The sequence below is a fragment of the Girardinichthys multiradiatus genome, chromosome 10 (genome assembly GCF_021462225.1).
Source record: "Girardinichthys multiradiatus isolate DD_20200921_A chromosome 10, DD_fGirMul_XY1, whole genome shotgun sequence".
Classification (NCBI taxonomy): Eukaryota; Metazoa; Chordata; class Actinopteri; order Cyprinodontiformes; family Goodeidae; genus Girardinichthys; species Girardinichthys multiradiatus.
In genome coordinates, this window is record NC_061803.1 from 18,695,659 (window position 1) to 18,709,635 (window position 13,977).

General features: G+C 38.9%; 3 protein-coding genes across 4 annotated transcripts; 1 reads left to right on the forward strand and 2 right to left on the reverse strand.

Annotated features, from left to right (window-relative positions):
- On the reverse strand, positions 1-869 carry gngt2b (guanine nucleotide binding protein (G protein), gamma transducing activity polypeptide 2b). 2 transcript variants are annotated; one of them, XM_047377763.1, is made up of 3 exons: positions 709-869; positions 443-531; positions 1-317 (listed from the first exon to the last, which is right to left on the reverse strand). In XM_047377763.1, exons 2-3 carry the CDS (start codon positions 524-526, stop codon positions 189-191), a joined length of 213 nt encoding a protein of 70 aa, XP_047233719.1. In that variant the 5' UTR covers positions 527-531; positions 709-869; the 3' UTR covers positions 1-188. The 2 variants fall into 2 exon arrangements, with proteins under 2 accessions (XP_047233719.1, XP_047233720.1); XM_047377764.1 differs by having other exon boundaries at positions 443-625; positions 709-851.
- Positions 870-2,802: 1,933 nt separating this feature from the next.
- On the forward strand, positions 2,803-5,473 carry tmem101 (transmembrane protein 101). The gene is made up of 4 exons (XM_047376219.1): positions 2,803-2,986; positions 3,550-3,730; positions 4,445-4,591; positions 4,706-5,473. Exons 1-4 carry the CDS (start codon positions 2,856-2,858, stop codon positions 5,012-5,014), a joined length of 768 nt encoding a protein of 255 aa, XP_047232175.1. The 5' UTR covers positions 2,803-2,855; the 3' UTR covers positions 5,015-5,473.
- A 2,284-nt stretch (positions 5,474-7,757) lies between these two features.
- Positions 7,758-13,853, reverse strand: LOC124874734 (leucine-rich repeat-containing protein 17). Its single transcript, XM_047376220.1, has 2 exons — positions 12,085-13,853; positions 7,758-8,991 (listed from the first exon to the last, which is right to left on the reverse strand). The coding sequence occupies exons 1-2, from the start codon at positions 12,448-12,450 to the stop codon at positions 8,227-8,229; spliced, it is 1,131 nt and encodes a 376-aa protein (XP_047232176.1). The 5' UTR covers positions 12,451-13,853; the 3' UTR covers positions 7,758-8,226.
- Between the last annotated feature and the right edge of the window lie 124 nt (positions 13,854-13,977).

The following is a 13,977-nucleotide window of genomic DNA, read 5'->3' on the forward strand; positions in this document are numbered from 1 at the left end:
GATGTATACAGCTATTTTTATTTATTTACAAAGTAACCCAGTGTCATACTGACTATTACAGTGCTGACAGAAACACTGATCCAGACCTTCGTTTTTTTATTTTTTTATTTATACATTTGAACCAGAAAAACCTCTACAAATCAACCAACTCTGACAGAAACATAAACTCTCCCTTGGATGACTTTGTGCTATGTTAAAATGCAGCCTCCTTTGTCTCCCTTGTAAGGGTTCTTGTCATCTGGAACGCCCTTAATCAGCGGATCATTTGGCAAGAGTCCTTCAACGAAAGCAATTATTTCTGTACAGTTTGCACTCACCTGTTGATAAAGTAAATATGAAAGAGTCTGTGAACATGTTGCATAAAACAATAAACCATTTTTTAACTTTTTTTAGGATTGAGAGCAGATAAATGAAAGCAAGGAATTAAAACTTAGATACTTACTGGTGTTCTTGCTGTGCTCACTTCCTTTTTCAACTGCTCCAACTCCATTTTCAAGATTTCCTTATCTGACATATCCCGAGCCATCCTGGCTGCAAAAAGAAAAAAAAATCCTGGTTTCTAAAGATGTTAAGTATAAAAGCCACTCCCTAAATGTTGAGTTTTGTGATCTTCTCTCCAGGGTCCCTGTGAATTCATCCAAATCATTTTTTATTTTACCAGTTATTAAATCCAAAAAGCAGCAAAATAAACGGTTCTTGAGTGTTTACCTGTTGAATGGCGGGATCCCAAACACTTAGAGAAATGTTTCGGCTCCTAAGAGCTCCTCGACGGTGTGCCTTCCTGTCGTCTGGTTGGCTCTCTTCACTGGCTGATCTGTGCTGTGCCACTGCTACTCATCCACAGTTGATCCCAGCTTTCATTTGAAGTCACCACCAGATTGGAGGACCTGATGTCACCAATCCCCGGTGATGAGATTAAACAATTAAGGAATTTAAGTCCCAAAACAGGATAGCACTTTCACAATCTGCATGCAGAAAGAGGGATGATGATATTAAAAAGTGAATTTACAACATCATATGTGATCAAGATGATTACAAGAAAGTCTAAATGCTTGGAAGGAAATTTTGCACCTTGTAAAAGTATTCCTACCCCCTGAAGATTTCGCATTTTGTTGCATTACATCTACAAACTTTAATGAATTTTATTAGGATCAAAACAAAGTAGTGCATACTTATAAATTGGGAGAAAAATGATGCCTGGTTGTATAATTTCTTTACAAATAAAATCTGAACAGTATGGCCTCTATTTGTGTGTAGCTCCATACAATTTAATACCCCTAAATGAAATCCAGCACAACATGTGGTATGTTAGAAAGAAATACCTCAAGATTTTAACATCTCACAGATCACTTATTCCATTTATAATGGAAATAGTATGTCACAATGGTAAACCTAGCAAGACATAGACAATAATCTAAAATGACTGGGCAAGTGGTATATTAATCCAGAGGTTCGCCCTCCAGCATGGTTACAAATCTAAACATACAACCAGAGCCACACTGGAATGGTTTACATCAAAGCGTGTTTATATGTTGGAGTGGCCCAGTCAAAGTCCAGATCTAAATTCATTTAAGAAACTGGGCCAACACTTAAAAACTGTAATTGTAGTGAAAAGGGTTTCTACAAAGGGGGGCTGAATATAAATACAGTTTCTTAATTTTATTTCTATTTCTATTTATTAAATCATGTGTTATCCTACCATTAGCAGGTATATACAACAGATGGATGGATGGATGGATGGATGGATGGATGGATGGATGGATGGATGGATGGATGGATGGATGGATGGATGGTAGTTTACTTAAATGACATTCTTCTCTCTCTATTCATGCTTTCATCAGTGTTTCTGAGTTACTTTAACAAAACAAGGAGGAATAAATTAACCAAAAAATTAAGATTAACAAGTGAGTTCTATCGTTTAGGTTCTTACTTAAGTAAGGATGTATTTAAAGTTTTTCTGTTTTAAGTGAGGATTTGGTTCAAAAAATAAAAATGCACATTTATCTCTTTCTATTTTGTGCACATTTTCAAAAAAGGGGGTTCATCATTGTAGAAAAGTACATTTTTATTTTAAAAATCTGAATGTCTATAAGTTGCTTACATACATATGGAATATCTTTTGTTGTTTTTTACTGACCGCACCCTCTTCTCACCTCCATATGACATTTGATGCGGGATACATGACAAGCTGGTGATCTGCAGCTCAGCCTTCACGCTAAGCCATTTTCAGGATCTGGGTTAGTACTCAGGATTAACTCAACACACGTCATGGATTAACAGTGTAGAGATGCTCCTTATGGATGTGGGCAGAGACACTGAGCACTGAGTGGGCTGTCTTTCTTTTCTTTTTTGAGTAAAAAGAAGAAGCATATTGTCTTGCCATAATGTCGTTTAACAGTCCAGTTTAATACAGATTATCTGATAACAGAGATGTAATTGTTTTTCTTATCAAGTTTAGGTATTTATTTTAATTATTTATCATCATTATATTATTTATTATCATTTGATTTTTTTCCCGTTTTTAGTTAGTTAGGTTGTTAGTTGGTGTATATAAATAACTTTTGTAAAAATGTAATAATGTTATAACTACATTTGTCCTCTAGATGGCGTACAATAACTCTACATTCTGTTTCAACATGTGGGCTGTCTTAGCCAATCACAAGATACGTTTTACGTGGGAACTTGAACTTGCTTCAAAATAAAAGCTTCCTTGCATCCGTGTGACTGGCAGCTAGCTTGTCAGCAGCATTGTGGGACAACCTCGTTCTTTTAATTTGACACTTAAAGGTGTTTTTTGGTCGGAAGTTGAAGTATCTGGTACGTTGACTGGCGGATGGGATACATGAGTTGGAGCTATGGCAGGTCCAAGTAGGAAGCAGATGTTGAGGTTTTTCAGCCAGCTTGGGGCGTTTATACTGACCCGGTTCGGGTTCTGGAACTGCTTCAGTATGCTGATGCTGTTTGCTGAAAGAGCGGACTCAAAGAGGTAAAAAAATAGCGCTTAATTTGGGCTAAAGCTTCCAGCTAACCTTAGCTTACAGAGCTAACAGTAATTCCAGACAACTTCTGTAAAAGAAAAAACGACTTTATGTTTATTAATAAATAATAGAAGCTGATTCAGGTTGATAAATCCTAGAAGGAGTGACAATAACCTGTAGACAACTTTCTGTCCCTCTTCTGTTGTTTGCGGAAGCATACCAACTATCACTTTAAAGGTTTCTTTAAGTTAAGATTGCAGTTTATGTTTTACTTGATCATCTTTGATATTTAGTCCAGCAGACTGTGATTTTATTTATCTGTGTGGGTGGGTTGCTGAGACCCACACATCCACACCCCTGTAACCTACTCTGTAATTACCCTGTAGGGAGGAAAAAGGAGGCTATTTTAATACCTCTTGTAACTTGGCTGAGTTTTAATATAGACCTTGAAACAGGAGTAATTTACATGGCTTTTTTCAGATCTATTTAAGTTTATGTCGTTTATTTACAGAGTTTTTTATAGATGGCATAAATTTAGAAAATAAGTCTTCTGACCCTCTTTCCTCTCCAGAAAACCAGACATTCATGTGCCGTACCTGTATGTTGACATGGGAGCAGCTGTCCTCTGTGCCAGCTTCATGTCATTTGGAGTGAAGAGGAGGTGGTTTGCTCTGGGTGCTGCCATTCAGCTGGCCGTCAGCACTTATGCATCCTACGTCGGAGAGCAGGTGTATTATGGGGACTGGCTAAAGGTGATGGAAACTCTTTGATTAGCATCATGGAATACATAAATATCTTAGTTATCTCAGTTATTTTTCTGGTCATGATCACAGATCAGCAATGATGTTTTCCTTTCTGTTCTGACCATCTTCATCTAGTAGATCTATAACCTATGAAGGGCTCATTAGAAAGTGATCTAAGCTTTAGTGAACATCAATATAGAATAAAGAACTGAATTTGTAAAATAAGTTATTTCTTTCAAAGCGCTTTTTATTTTGGTCAATCATTCCATCACACATTTTGAGTCATCCATTCATATGTCTGTTCATTGATCTTTCTGACCATCCAATCTGTCCACTGTCCGTTTATCCGTCCATCTATCAGTTTGTCAGTCTGTCTATCCTTTTATGAAGTGATCCAGCTGTTGACTCTGTTTGGAGGTCCATCAGTCTATCCCTCAATATGTTCATTGATTCTTCTGACCTTTCATCCATCTATCAATCCATCCACATGACAATCCCTTCATCCATCCCTCTCTCCAACATTTCCTCCATACGTCTGCCCCTCCCACAATTCCTCTGTCCTATCTAACCATCCATCCATATCAGCTTACTTCCTTGCTGTCTGTGACAATGTGATTTTTTTTTGACAGAGAACTCTGAGTCTTAAAATTTGTGTAATGTTTTCTTAGAAAATGAGTAGGAACCCTTCTACATATATACAAAACACAGATCCTTGTCCTGCAGGTCCGGATGTACTCCAGGGCACTAGCCATCATCGGAGGCTTTCTGGTTCTTGCCAGTGGAGCAGGGGAGGTCTACAGGCAGAAGGCTCGAAGCAGATCCCTGCAGTCCACTGGGCAGATCTTTCTAGGAATCTATCTCATCTGCATGGTAAGACTCACATCGGATTAACCACTATGGCTGGTGGAAGCATGAATAAGCACCCCTGCTGTAGATCCGGACTTTGTTGTTATCTTTCCTGCACTTACATGTTTTCTCCACAAGGTGTACTCGCTGCGGCACAGTAAGGAGGACAGACAGGCCTACCTGAACCATATCACTGGAGGAGAGCTCACTCTAATGCTAATAGAGGTGCTTTTTGGCGTTCTGGCTATGGCCTTTCTCACTGGGTATTACATCCGCCTGGCCGCTCAGATCCTGGCCACCATCCTTCCTCTGGTGGTCCTGCTCATCGATGGAAACCTCGGGTACTGGCACAGCAACCGCAAGGTGGAGTTTTGGAACCAGATGAAGCTGATAGGCCACAACATTGGTATTTTTGGCGCCGTACTAATCCTGGCCACTGACGGGTAGACTCTCTGGCTTTTAAAGACAGTTTTTTACAGACAGAGGTGTTCGCGCAGCATTAGGTTGTTGTGCCTGAATCTGTGCCGAAAGCTGCTGCTGATCAACAACACCTCAGGATTTAAACACTCAGCTTGGGAGAGCTCCGACGACTCAACATTAGCTACCGGTTGGCAGCTTTGCTTCTGCAAGAAAAACAAGTTTCCTTTTTTTTTTTTTTTAATTGAAAATGGTTTTATTTATTTGGTTTCTTGTTGACATTTGTTATGCTCTGAAACATTACAACATAAAGGAGTATTTTGCATAAGCAGGGAGCTTTTACTTCACTGGGAAATTCAAAATAGTTGGACTGTTTATCACAATACATGTTTTAAATATTTTACAGTAAATGAAAACTGTTATTATATGCTATGTTGCTTTTAACTTGTACATACATATGTTTTTCAATAAATTTAAAGACCACAGGAATACTGAGTCCACGTCATTTCTGGGTAATAATAATGTTTTTATCTGTGGCTGTGTTGGACAGATTAACCCCAACCAAAAATACAAGCATTAAATATACAGATGCACCAGTCTGGTTATTCCTGGCCGGTTCTGATTTTCAGTTTACTTTGGCTTGTCAGTTCGGGCTGAACTGATCTTTTCTTCTAAGGACTATAAGACATAAAATAGAAAATGATCCTACAGGTTCTTTAATATAGGTAATGGCTTTGAATCCAACAGAAACTGAAGGAAAAACACATTTGTCCCATTTATGCATCAAAGAATATAGCCCTAACCTTATTTTTACACAAAAAGGTACTCCAGATGCCATAAGATTGGAAATAGTGGGATCACTTGGTTTTGATGCTTTCAATAAATAGTGAAAGAAGATTTGCAATTTCTCAGTATTTTGATCTGCCGATAACCGATCAGAGCCGATCAATTAAAGATTGGACTATTCTGATCTATGAGTGATTGTTTGGCTCATGTTCTAAATATTTTTCAAAGATTTTCATTTGTTAAGCATTTACTCCAAATGCGCATCACTTTGGAAGTTAAGGAAATATTCCAAGTCAGTGTGGAAATTACTGTAGCTTGACATCCGAGATTCATCTGTTCAGCTAAAAAAGAGGCTTCAGTTTTGAATTTTTATTTTGCAGCTCTTTCCCCGCATATTCAAAAGTCTTAGTTTCTGAAGATGCATTGATCAGAATTTTGAAAACTGATTTCCGATCTGTTTTAAAAAAAAACTTTGAACGGCAATGCTGATTTTAGAGAGTTTATATCTATCTTTAGTTACTATAAAACAAGGTAACAGAAAATAAATCTTAATATTTTTTGTTTCTATATATTCTGACATTAGCATCTTATATTAGCAATAGCTTGGCTAGCATTACAGATAAAGTTCTTTTAGTAGTAAACGTAGGTGTCTAATTAAGCTGAATAAAAATCTTGTATAGTGATGTCAGAGTCCCTAAACATTTTCATGTCAGAATTTAGCATGTTTTCTGATACCAAATTACAAAATTCTCAGTCCTTTATTCGTATTTTTACATAGATCAGGCTTTAAATATACATGCTACAAAAAGAGACCATAAGGAAGAGAATGAATGGAAGGAAATATTTTGCATTACCCCAGTTCCTTTTTACCATCCTTCCATCCAGATCTGTAGTTTAAAACAGAAACCATTCAGCACAGTTGAAGCTTGCGTGCGTCATCTATACAGCTGTTACATTTTCTGAAAACAAGAGTAATCTCTATTTATGTCTCTAATCTATATAAAAAATTTGGAGTTACTCTGAAGTCAATAAACATTTTAGCTATTTTCTTTCCATAGTTGAAGTAGTTTAAAACACTGTGTACTACAGTAAGCTGGGGCCTGATCCACTAGATACCATTTCTAATAGGATACAGGTTTTAAACCAGTTCTAGACTTAAACTAATATCAGAAAGCAGAATACTTTTTCACATTTTGTTGTGTTACAAACATAAACTTTGATGTATTTTGTTAGGATTTTATGTGTTAGACCAACAGTGGTACATAATTGTGAACTGAAAGGAAAATGGTCCTTTTTTGTTTTTACAAATAAAACTCTGAAAAGTGCAGCATGCATTTGTGCATTTACATTTGACTGGTCCGTTTTAACATTCCTGCTCTATGTTTTGTGTCATCCTGCTGGAAGGTGAACCTCTGCTTAAGTCAGGTTTTCTCCCAGGATTGTACTGTATTTAACGCAGTTCATCTTCCCATCCATTCTGATCTGCTTCCCTGTGACTGCTGGATAATAGTATCCCCACAGCATGATGTTGCCACCACTATATGTTTCACAGTGGGGATGTGTGTTCAAGGCACAGTGCAATGTCTTCCACCACACACAGTGTTTTCCATGTTTCCTGATCATTACTGTGCCTGCTAAATGGCTAGTGGCAAACTGCAAGCAGGACTTTTTAGTGCTTTTCCAACAATGGTTTTCTTTTTCACAATTACAAATTCTCCTACCTGAGCTATGAATCCTCACCGCTCCTCCAGAGTGACCGTGCGGCGCTTGCCTGCTTCTCTGATTGATGCTCTCCTGACAAGCCTGTTTATGTAGATAGTCATGTCTAGGTAGGTTTGCAATTGTGCCATACTCTTTCTATTTTCAGTTAGTGGACTGAACAGTGCTCTGTGAGATGTTCAGTGTGTTGCTTTTTAATCTAACCCTGATTTAAACTTCTTCACAGCTTTATCCCTGACCTGTCTGCTGTGTTCCTTGGTTTTCATGATGGTGTTTGTTCTAATGTTCTCTAACAAACCTCTGAGGCATTCACAGAACAGCTGGATTTAAACACTTTATATTCATTCATAAAAAACTAAAAGTTATGTATCATTTTCTTCCATTTTACAATAATACACCACTTTGGATTAGTCTATCACATACAATTCCAATAATGCATTAACATTTGGTTAGAATTTGACTCAATATGAAAAACATCAAGAGTTTGAATACTTTTGGAAACACTGTACATATTGTGGAAGGCCTTTTAGTCAGGTATTCAAACTAATTGGAGGACAGAAAAGAATTAAATGATTTGTATTGTTTGCTATCTAAATCAATATATTTATATGCTTGGTATTTCTCCAGTAGCTCTTAAGCACTTTGATCCCTGTTTCTTTCCCTTTCCATACTTTAGAGAAGAGTTTTCAAAAAGCAGCAGGCCACCTGCATGTGTCAGAGCTCCGTCATTGAACCAGTCATTTATCTGAAGACTCTGCATCACTTGCAGCCTGCTTGTTCTTGCGGTTACGCTCAGCTTTGACCAGGGCACCGATTACCGCCAGCAGCACGGTAATGGTGATGACCAGCACTGAGGCCGTCTCCGCCATGCACAGCTGGCTGTCCATCGATGCAAGGGTGCTCCCAGCCTGCTGAGGAGGAGCATAACAGAGGATGGCCTTGTAGTCCTCCACATGCAGGTGTCGGACGAACTGGATCTTACCGAAGACACGCTGCAGGTCGCAGTCGCAAGTCCAAGGGTTGAGGGACATCTGCAGGTGGGTGCTGATGGTCTGCAATTTCAGGAAGGTCTTAAATTTGATGTGCTGCAGCTGATTTCCCTGGAGGCCCAGCAGGGTCAAACTGCGCAGGGGGGCCAGAGCTTCCGCCTCAATCTCAGAGATGTTGTTGTAGCTGAGTAGGAGTACCTCCAGGCTCTGCTGCCGGCTCATCAGCCCATCTTTGAGCATATTCAGCCTGTTTCTCTCCAAGTTCAGGAAACGCAGTCGAGAAAGGCTTTTGAAAGCCTTGATATCTATCGTTCGAATACGGTTGTAGCTCAGGTCAAGTTTTCTCAGATTGTCACAGTTTCTCAGTGAGGAAGAGTCGACATGCTGCATCAGGTTGTGGTCCAGTCTGAGCTCCTGGAGGGAAGACAGATGGAGAGTAAAGTCCTGCGGAAGCCAGCGCAGCCGGTTAAAGCTCAGGTCAAGCCTCTCTAGAAACTGCAGTGATGACAGAGACTGAAAAACAGGCAATCAGTTAGGAAGGATCACTCTGAACTGTTTGTTTTAGTTATACATTTTCTTCTTGTGTTTCTTTACCATTTAAAGTTTTAGTGTACAGGTATATTATATATACTTATATATATATATATATTTATATGGTTGTAAATAGGTTTGTTTATTTTAGTAATTCAATACAAAAAGTATAACACCAAATGCAGTTTTACAGAATATTATATATAATTATATTATATAAAGTAAATAAAAAAAATGTTTTTTATACAGAAATATTATGTCATGGCCTCAACAATTGTGGGTAAGACAAATGACATTTGGACAGTTTAGTACACAATCACGGCCCCCCAAAAGGTAGGGAAGCCGCACAAAGTCAAGTGACTGTTCACACAGTGCTGAATCCATCCATATTAATGGAAAGTTGAGTGGAAGGAAAACGCGTGGTAGAAAAGCTGCACAAACACAGAGTTGCTAGCACCAACTGGAATATTTATAGTCTAATATTATATGGTAACTAAACCAAACAAGCTCCTTGAAGCAGGCATTACTGATACCCTATAAACCAATCACAAAAATGCCAAGCTGCATTGATGAAGTAATTCATGCAAAATGAGCCCTGACCAAGTAATGAGTACATATACTGTACTGTACAGTACGTGGACATAATTTTGGGTACACCGACAGTTTTGAAATAAAAACATTTTTCTATTGATCTCACACAATTTTTTAATCTTCAGAGAAACTGAGTTTGGGGTTTTCTTCATCTTATTTATAAGCCATAGTCATCAAAATGACCAGAATGCTAGAAATAGCTCACTCTAATTCTATTGAATCTATTTATGAGTTTCATTTTTTTGAATTGTGTTACTGGAATAAATTAAGCTTTCAATGATATCCTCATTCATTAAGATGCACCTATAGTATGTAGGCGCACATGTGAAAGTTACACACAAGCTCAAATATACAAATACAATCCCACTAATACTTAAATAAATATCCCTGAGCATGATTGTAGGGAAACCACACGTAGTAGCCATCAACAAGCTTCTGACACAATTATTGCAGGATATTTGATCACTCTTCTTGTTAAAACTGGTACAGATCTTGGTTGGTTACTTGCAACAGATTAGTTTTTATGATTAGCCCATAAACAATCAACAGGGTTGAAGCCATTCCAGAAGCTAGATGTTAGTCTGTTTTATCCATTCCAGAACCAGTGTTGATGGTGACAGAATCATTGTCCTGTTCAACACCCCCTCCCCGGCACAAACTGTGACCAAGACCATGTTGCTGTTGATTGGTGGTGAAGTTGAGGAATTGTGAAGATCTCCCTCATCTTTGTTATTCTCCCCATTTGGAGCAAAGCTCATTGATGTGGTGCAGCAATCTCCTTTCACCTCAGAGTGTCAGCTTGCGTCAGATGGTTAAAAAATTGACACAATTCGGGCGTTCCAACAGGACAATGATCCCAAAGTTCTACTGATCTCAATAAAAACAATAGTCAACCTTTAACCCTGTGTGGATTGAAGACAATCCATACAGAGTCCATTAAACTTGGACACCCAATATTTTTTAATCATCGCAACCTGAAAAAAGAACAGTACAAATGTGTCTGTTAAATGCATTATGCCCATGATGAGTGTATGTGGACTGACAGGCACTGTATGTGAATCACGGATGGATGTTATTGCGCCTTATTAAACATTTAAAGCCCACGTTTATACTTCAACATGAAAGACCCAAAGCAACTGAGAAATTTGGTAATCAGGGTCTTGAAAGTTTGAGGTTTTGAAATTGAAAGCATGAAGGAAGCTTGATAGGAGCGTTTAATTCTATTTGAATCTATAAAGTCTGGTCCTGGTTTTTGATAGCTTATCAAAAACAACTACTTTAATACATTTCTGACACAATATCAATGAATTACAAGCAAAGCTCAACCTAAGTCTAAGGTTTTATGTTTATGTGCTGCGGAGAAACTGAGTAGGAAAATAATTGGTTATGCTCTCGACAAATGTGGAAGTGGCAAGAAGAAATCAAATGTACAGTTTTCAACAAGTCATACAGGGAATCCAGCAAGCACGTGGAAGTAGTTACTCTGATCAGATAAGACCTGAGTTGGGCTTTTGGACCTACATTCAAAATGCTCTAAGGGGCAGAAAAATATCAGTCAATGACAACAACATCCTGAAAACACATATCATCTACAGCATGAAACATGGTGGTGGCAGAATCATGCTTTGGGGATGCTTTTCATTAGCAAGGACCGGAAAGCTGGTCAGGCTTAATTGGAAGGTGGGTGGAGCTAAATACAAATAAATCTGTTAGAGGCTGGGCATGACCTGAGACTGGGGTTGAGGTTCACCCTCCAGCAGGACAACAAGCGTAAACATACAGCTGGAGTCAGTCAGTCATTTTCTACACCACTTCTTCCATAGTGGGTTGCGGGGAAGCTGTTGCCTATCACCAGCAGTCTACAGGCGAGAGGCGGGGTTCACCCTGGACAGGTCGCCAGTCCATCGCAGGCCAACACACAAACAACCATGCACACACTCATTCATACACCTAAGGGCAATTTAGAGTGACCAATTAACCTAACAGGCATGTCTTTGGACTGTGGGAGGAAGCTGAAGTACCCGGTGAGTCCATGCAGAAAGACCCCCGGCCAAGAGTCAAACCCGGGACTTTCTAGTTGCAAGGCAACAGTGCTACCAACTGCGCCCCATACAGCTGGAGCTACAATAAAATTATTTAGATCTACACATTTTTATGAGTTACAATGGCCCAGTCAAAGTCCAGACCTAAATCAAATGTATTCCACTCCTTTCAGATTTTTATTATGAAACAACATCAAACCATGTATCTTAAATAATGCACTATTTGTTGCTGGTCTGTCACATAGAATTACAATAAAATACACAAAAGTTTGTGGTTCTAACATGAAAAAATGTGAAACATTTAAAAGGAGTGTTGATACTTTTGCAATCACAGTAGATTTGACCTCAATCTCTGACCTTCTGCGTCCTATAACACCATGCGCTTTTATATACCAAATCCAATATCTCACACGTAGAATCGATAAACAGCCTTCTTTCATACCTGTGGATGCAGAGCGTGCATGCTGTTGTTGGACATCAGGAGGAACTTCAGTGACCACAGTCCCATAAATGAATCACTGTGCACCTCTCTCACCCTGTTCCCACTGAGATCCAGCAGCCAAGTGCCATGGGGGATACTGGGGGGGACCTGGTCCAACCCTTGAGACCTGCAGTCCACCAAGTCAGAGGATTCGTAGCACAGACAGGAGCTGGGGCACAGCCTGAGGCCAGACATGATGCTCGGAAGCAGCAGCAGAAGCAGATGAATCAAGCAAAGCATTTTTGTGGGATCAAGATGAAGACTCTCCTGCTGGACGCCATGGTTGATCCTCTTGTACGTACACAGAGCGATACATCTGAAACACATTAAATATGTCTGCAAACGGCACAGAATCGTGTCATTCCAGCAAACTCTGAGGCACACACATGGAATATTCCCGATTAGATGGGATTATGGGCTTAAACTGATGATCACATAACCAAATCTGGGGAGAGAACCTGCAGTCCGTTTTGGACCTTTTCCTAAATGAAGGATTTACAACCGCTTCTCTGTAGGGATACGTCAAGCACAGTTGCATGATAGCAGTCAGTTTATCCTGTGAGTTTTAAATTACATAACCCTGAACGGATTATCCATAGATCAGTCTTTGCAGACAGACCGGACTGAATCTGGACTGAAGCTGAGCATCTTTTGTAAATTCTGAACAAACTAAAATACAGGCACATTTCAATAAATTACAACCAAGAAGTTAATTTATTTCAGTAATTCAGTTATGTTTGGCTACCACATTATATCCAGAAAAGGTTTTTTTAATCTAGAAATGTGATTTACTGAGACATAATGTTTATTGACTGTACAGTGCATCCCTTACTTGGTCAGGGCGTCTGCATCAATGCAGCATGGTATGGAGATCTGCTAAAATGTTAAGAAAGTCCAGGTTACATTAATGGCTGCCTTTAGCTTGTCTGCATTGTTGGATCTGGTGTCTCTTCTGCTTCACAACACTCGCTAAATTCTCTGTGGGGTTCCGACATCACCGTGCTGGCCAACAAAGCAGTGATAAACTGGTAATTAAAGCAGGTATTTGTACTTTTGGCAGTATAAGCCTAGAATATCCCGATAGACAACTGCTCTGACACTGAATTTAATTAAACACAGTGGACCAACACCAGCAGATGGCATGGCGCCCAAATTCATCACCGACTGTGGAAGCTTCACACTGGACATCCAAGCAACGTGGATTCTGTACTTGTCCGATCTTCCTAGACTCCGGAATCCTAATTAACAAATGAAATGCGAAACTCAATTTGGAACACTAAACAGCAGACCAGCCTGTTTTTTTTTAGCCTGAGTAAAATGTTTCTGACAGTGGTTTAAGGAAACCACTCCCAGGAATGCAACCATTGTAGCCCATTTCCTGGTCACATCTGTATGAGGGGTCTCTTACACCCCAACTCCAAATGCAGTTCATGCCTTTTAATTCTCCCCCAAACTCTTAAATGGGTTTGCAACTAAGTCCTCTCAAGAATGCAGTTATCCTAGTTGCTTGTGTCCTTTTTCATCCACTAAACTTTCCATTAATGACTATTCAACATCTTTAGCAATAACCTTTTGTGGTTTTCTCATAACTATGTAGGCCATAACCAGTTTTAAAAATTATTATTACTCTATACACCCTTAAAATATTATGGTGTATTACTTTAGTTTATAACTGAATTATTGAAATATAACTTTAATATTTAAATTTGTTTAGATGTAAATCTATATCATTTATAGAATGTTTCTGTTCACCAGCAGTTTTTAACAAGTCATATCTGGATATAAAAAGCAAAAGGTTAGAAATTTTTTTTAAAAAATCAGGATTATTTGTGTAACAACTGAGATCTCACGATA

What these genes read in the sequence shown, in the direction of transcription:
- gngt2b (XM_047377763.1), bottom strand. Translation starts at nt 526, where the DNA reads ATGGCTCGGGATATGTCAGATAAGGAAATCTTGAAAATGGAGTTGGAG. An exon ending in TGAGCACAGCAAGAACACCA is followed by an intron (nt 318 to 442) that starts GTAAGTATCTAA and finishes CTTTATCAACAG; the next exon opens with GTGAGTGCAAACTGTACAGA.
- tmem101 (XM_047376219.1), top strand. Translation starts at nt 2,856, where the DNA reads ATGGCAGGTCCAAGTAGGAAGCAGATGTTGAGGTTTTTCAGCCAGCTT. An exon ending in ATTATGGGGACTGGCTAAAG is followed by an intron (nt 3,731 to 4,444) that starts GTGATGGAAACT and finishes CTTGTCCTGCAG; the next exon opens with GTCCGGATGTACTCCAGGGC. An exon ending in GAATCTATCTCATCTGCATG is followed by an intron (nt 4,592 to 4,705) that starts GTAAGACTCACA and finishes TTTCTCCACAAG; the next exon opens with GTGTACTCGCTGCGGCACAG.
- LOC124874734 (XM_047376220.1), bottom strand. Translation starts at nt 12,450, where the DNA reads ATGTGTTTCAGATGTATCGCTCTGTGTACGTACAAGAGGATCAACCAT. An exon ending in TGCACGCTCTGCATCCACAG is followed by an intron (nt 8,992 to 12,084) that starts GTATGAAAGAAG and finishes CCTGTTTTTCAG; the next exon opens with TCTCTGTCATCACTGCAGTT.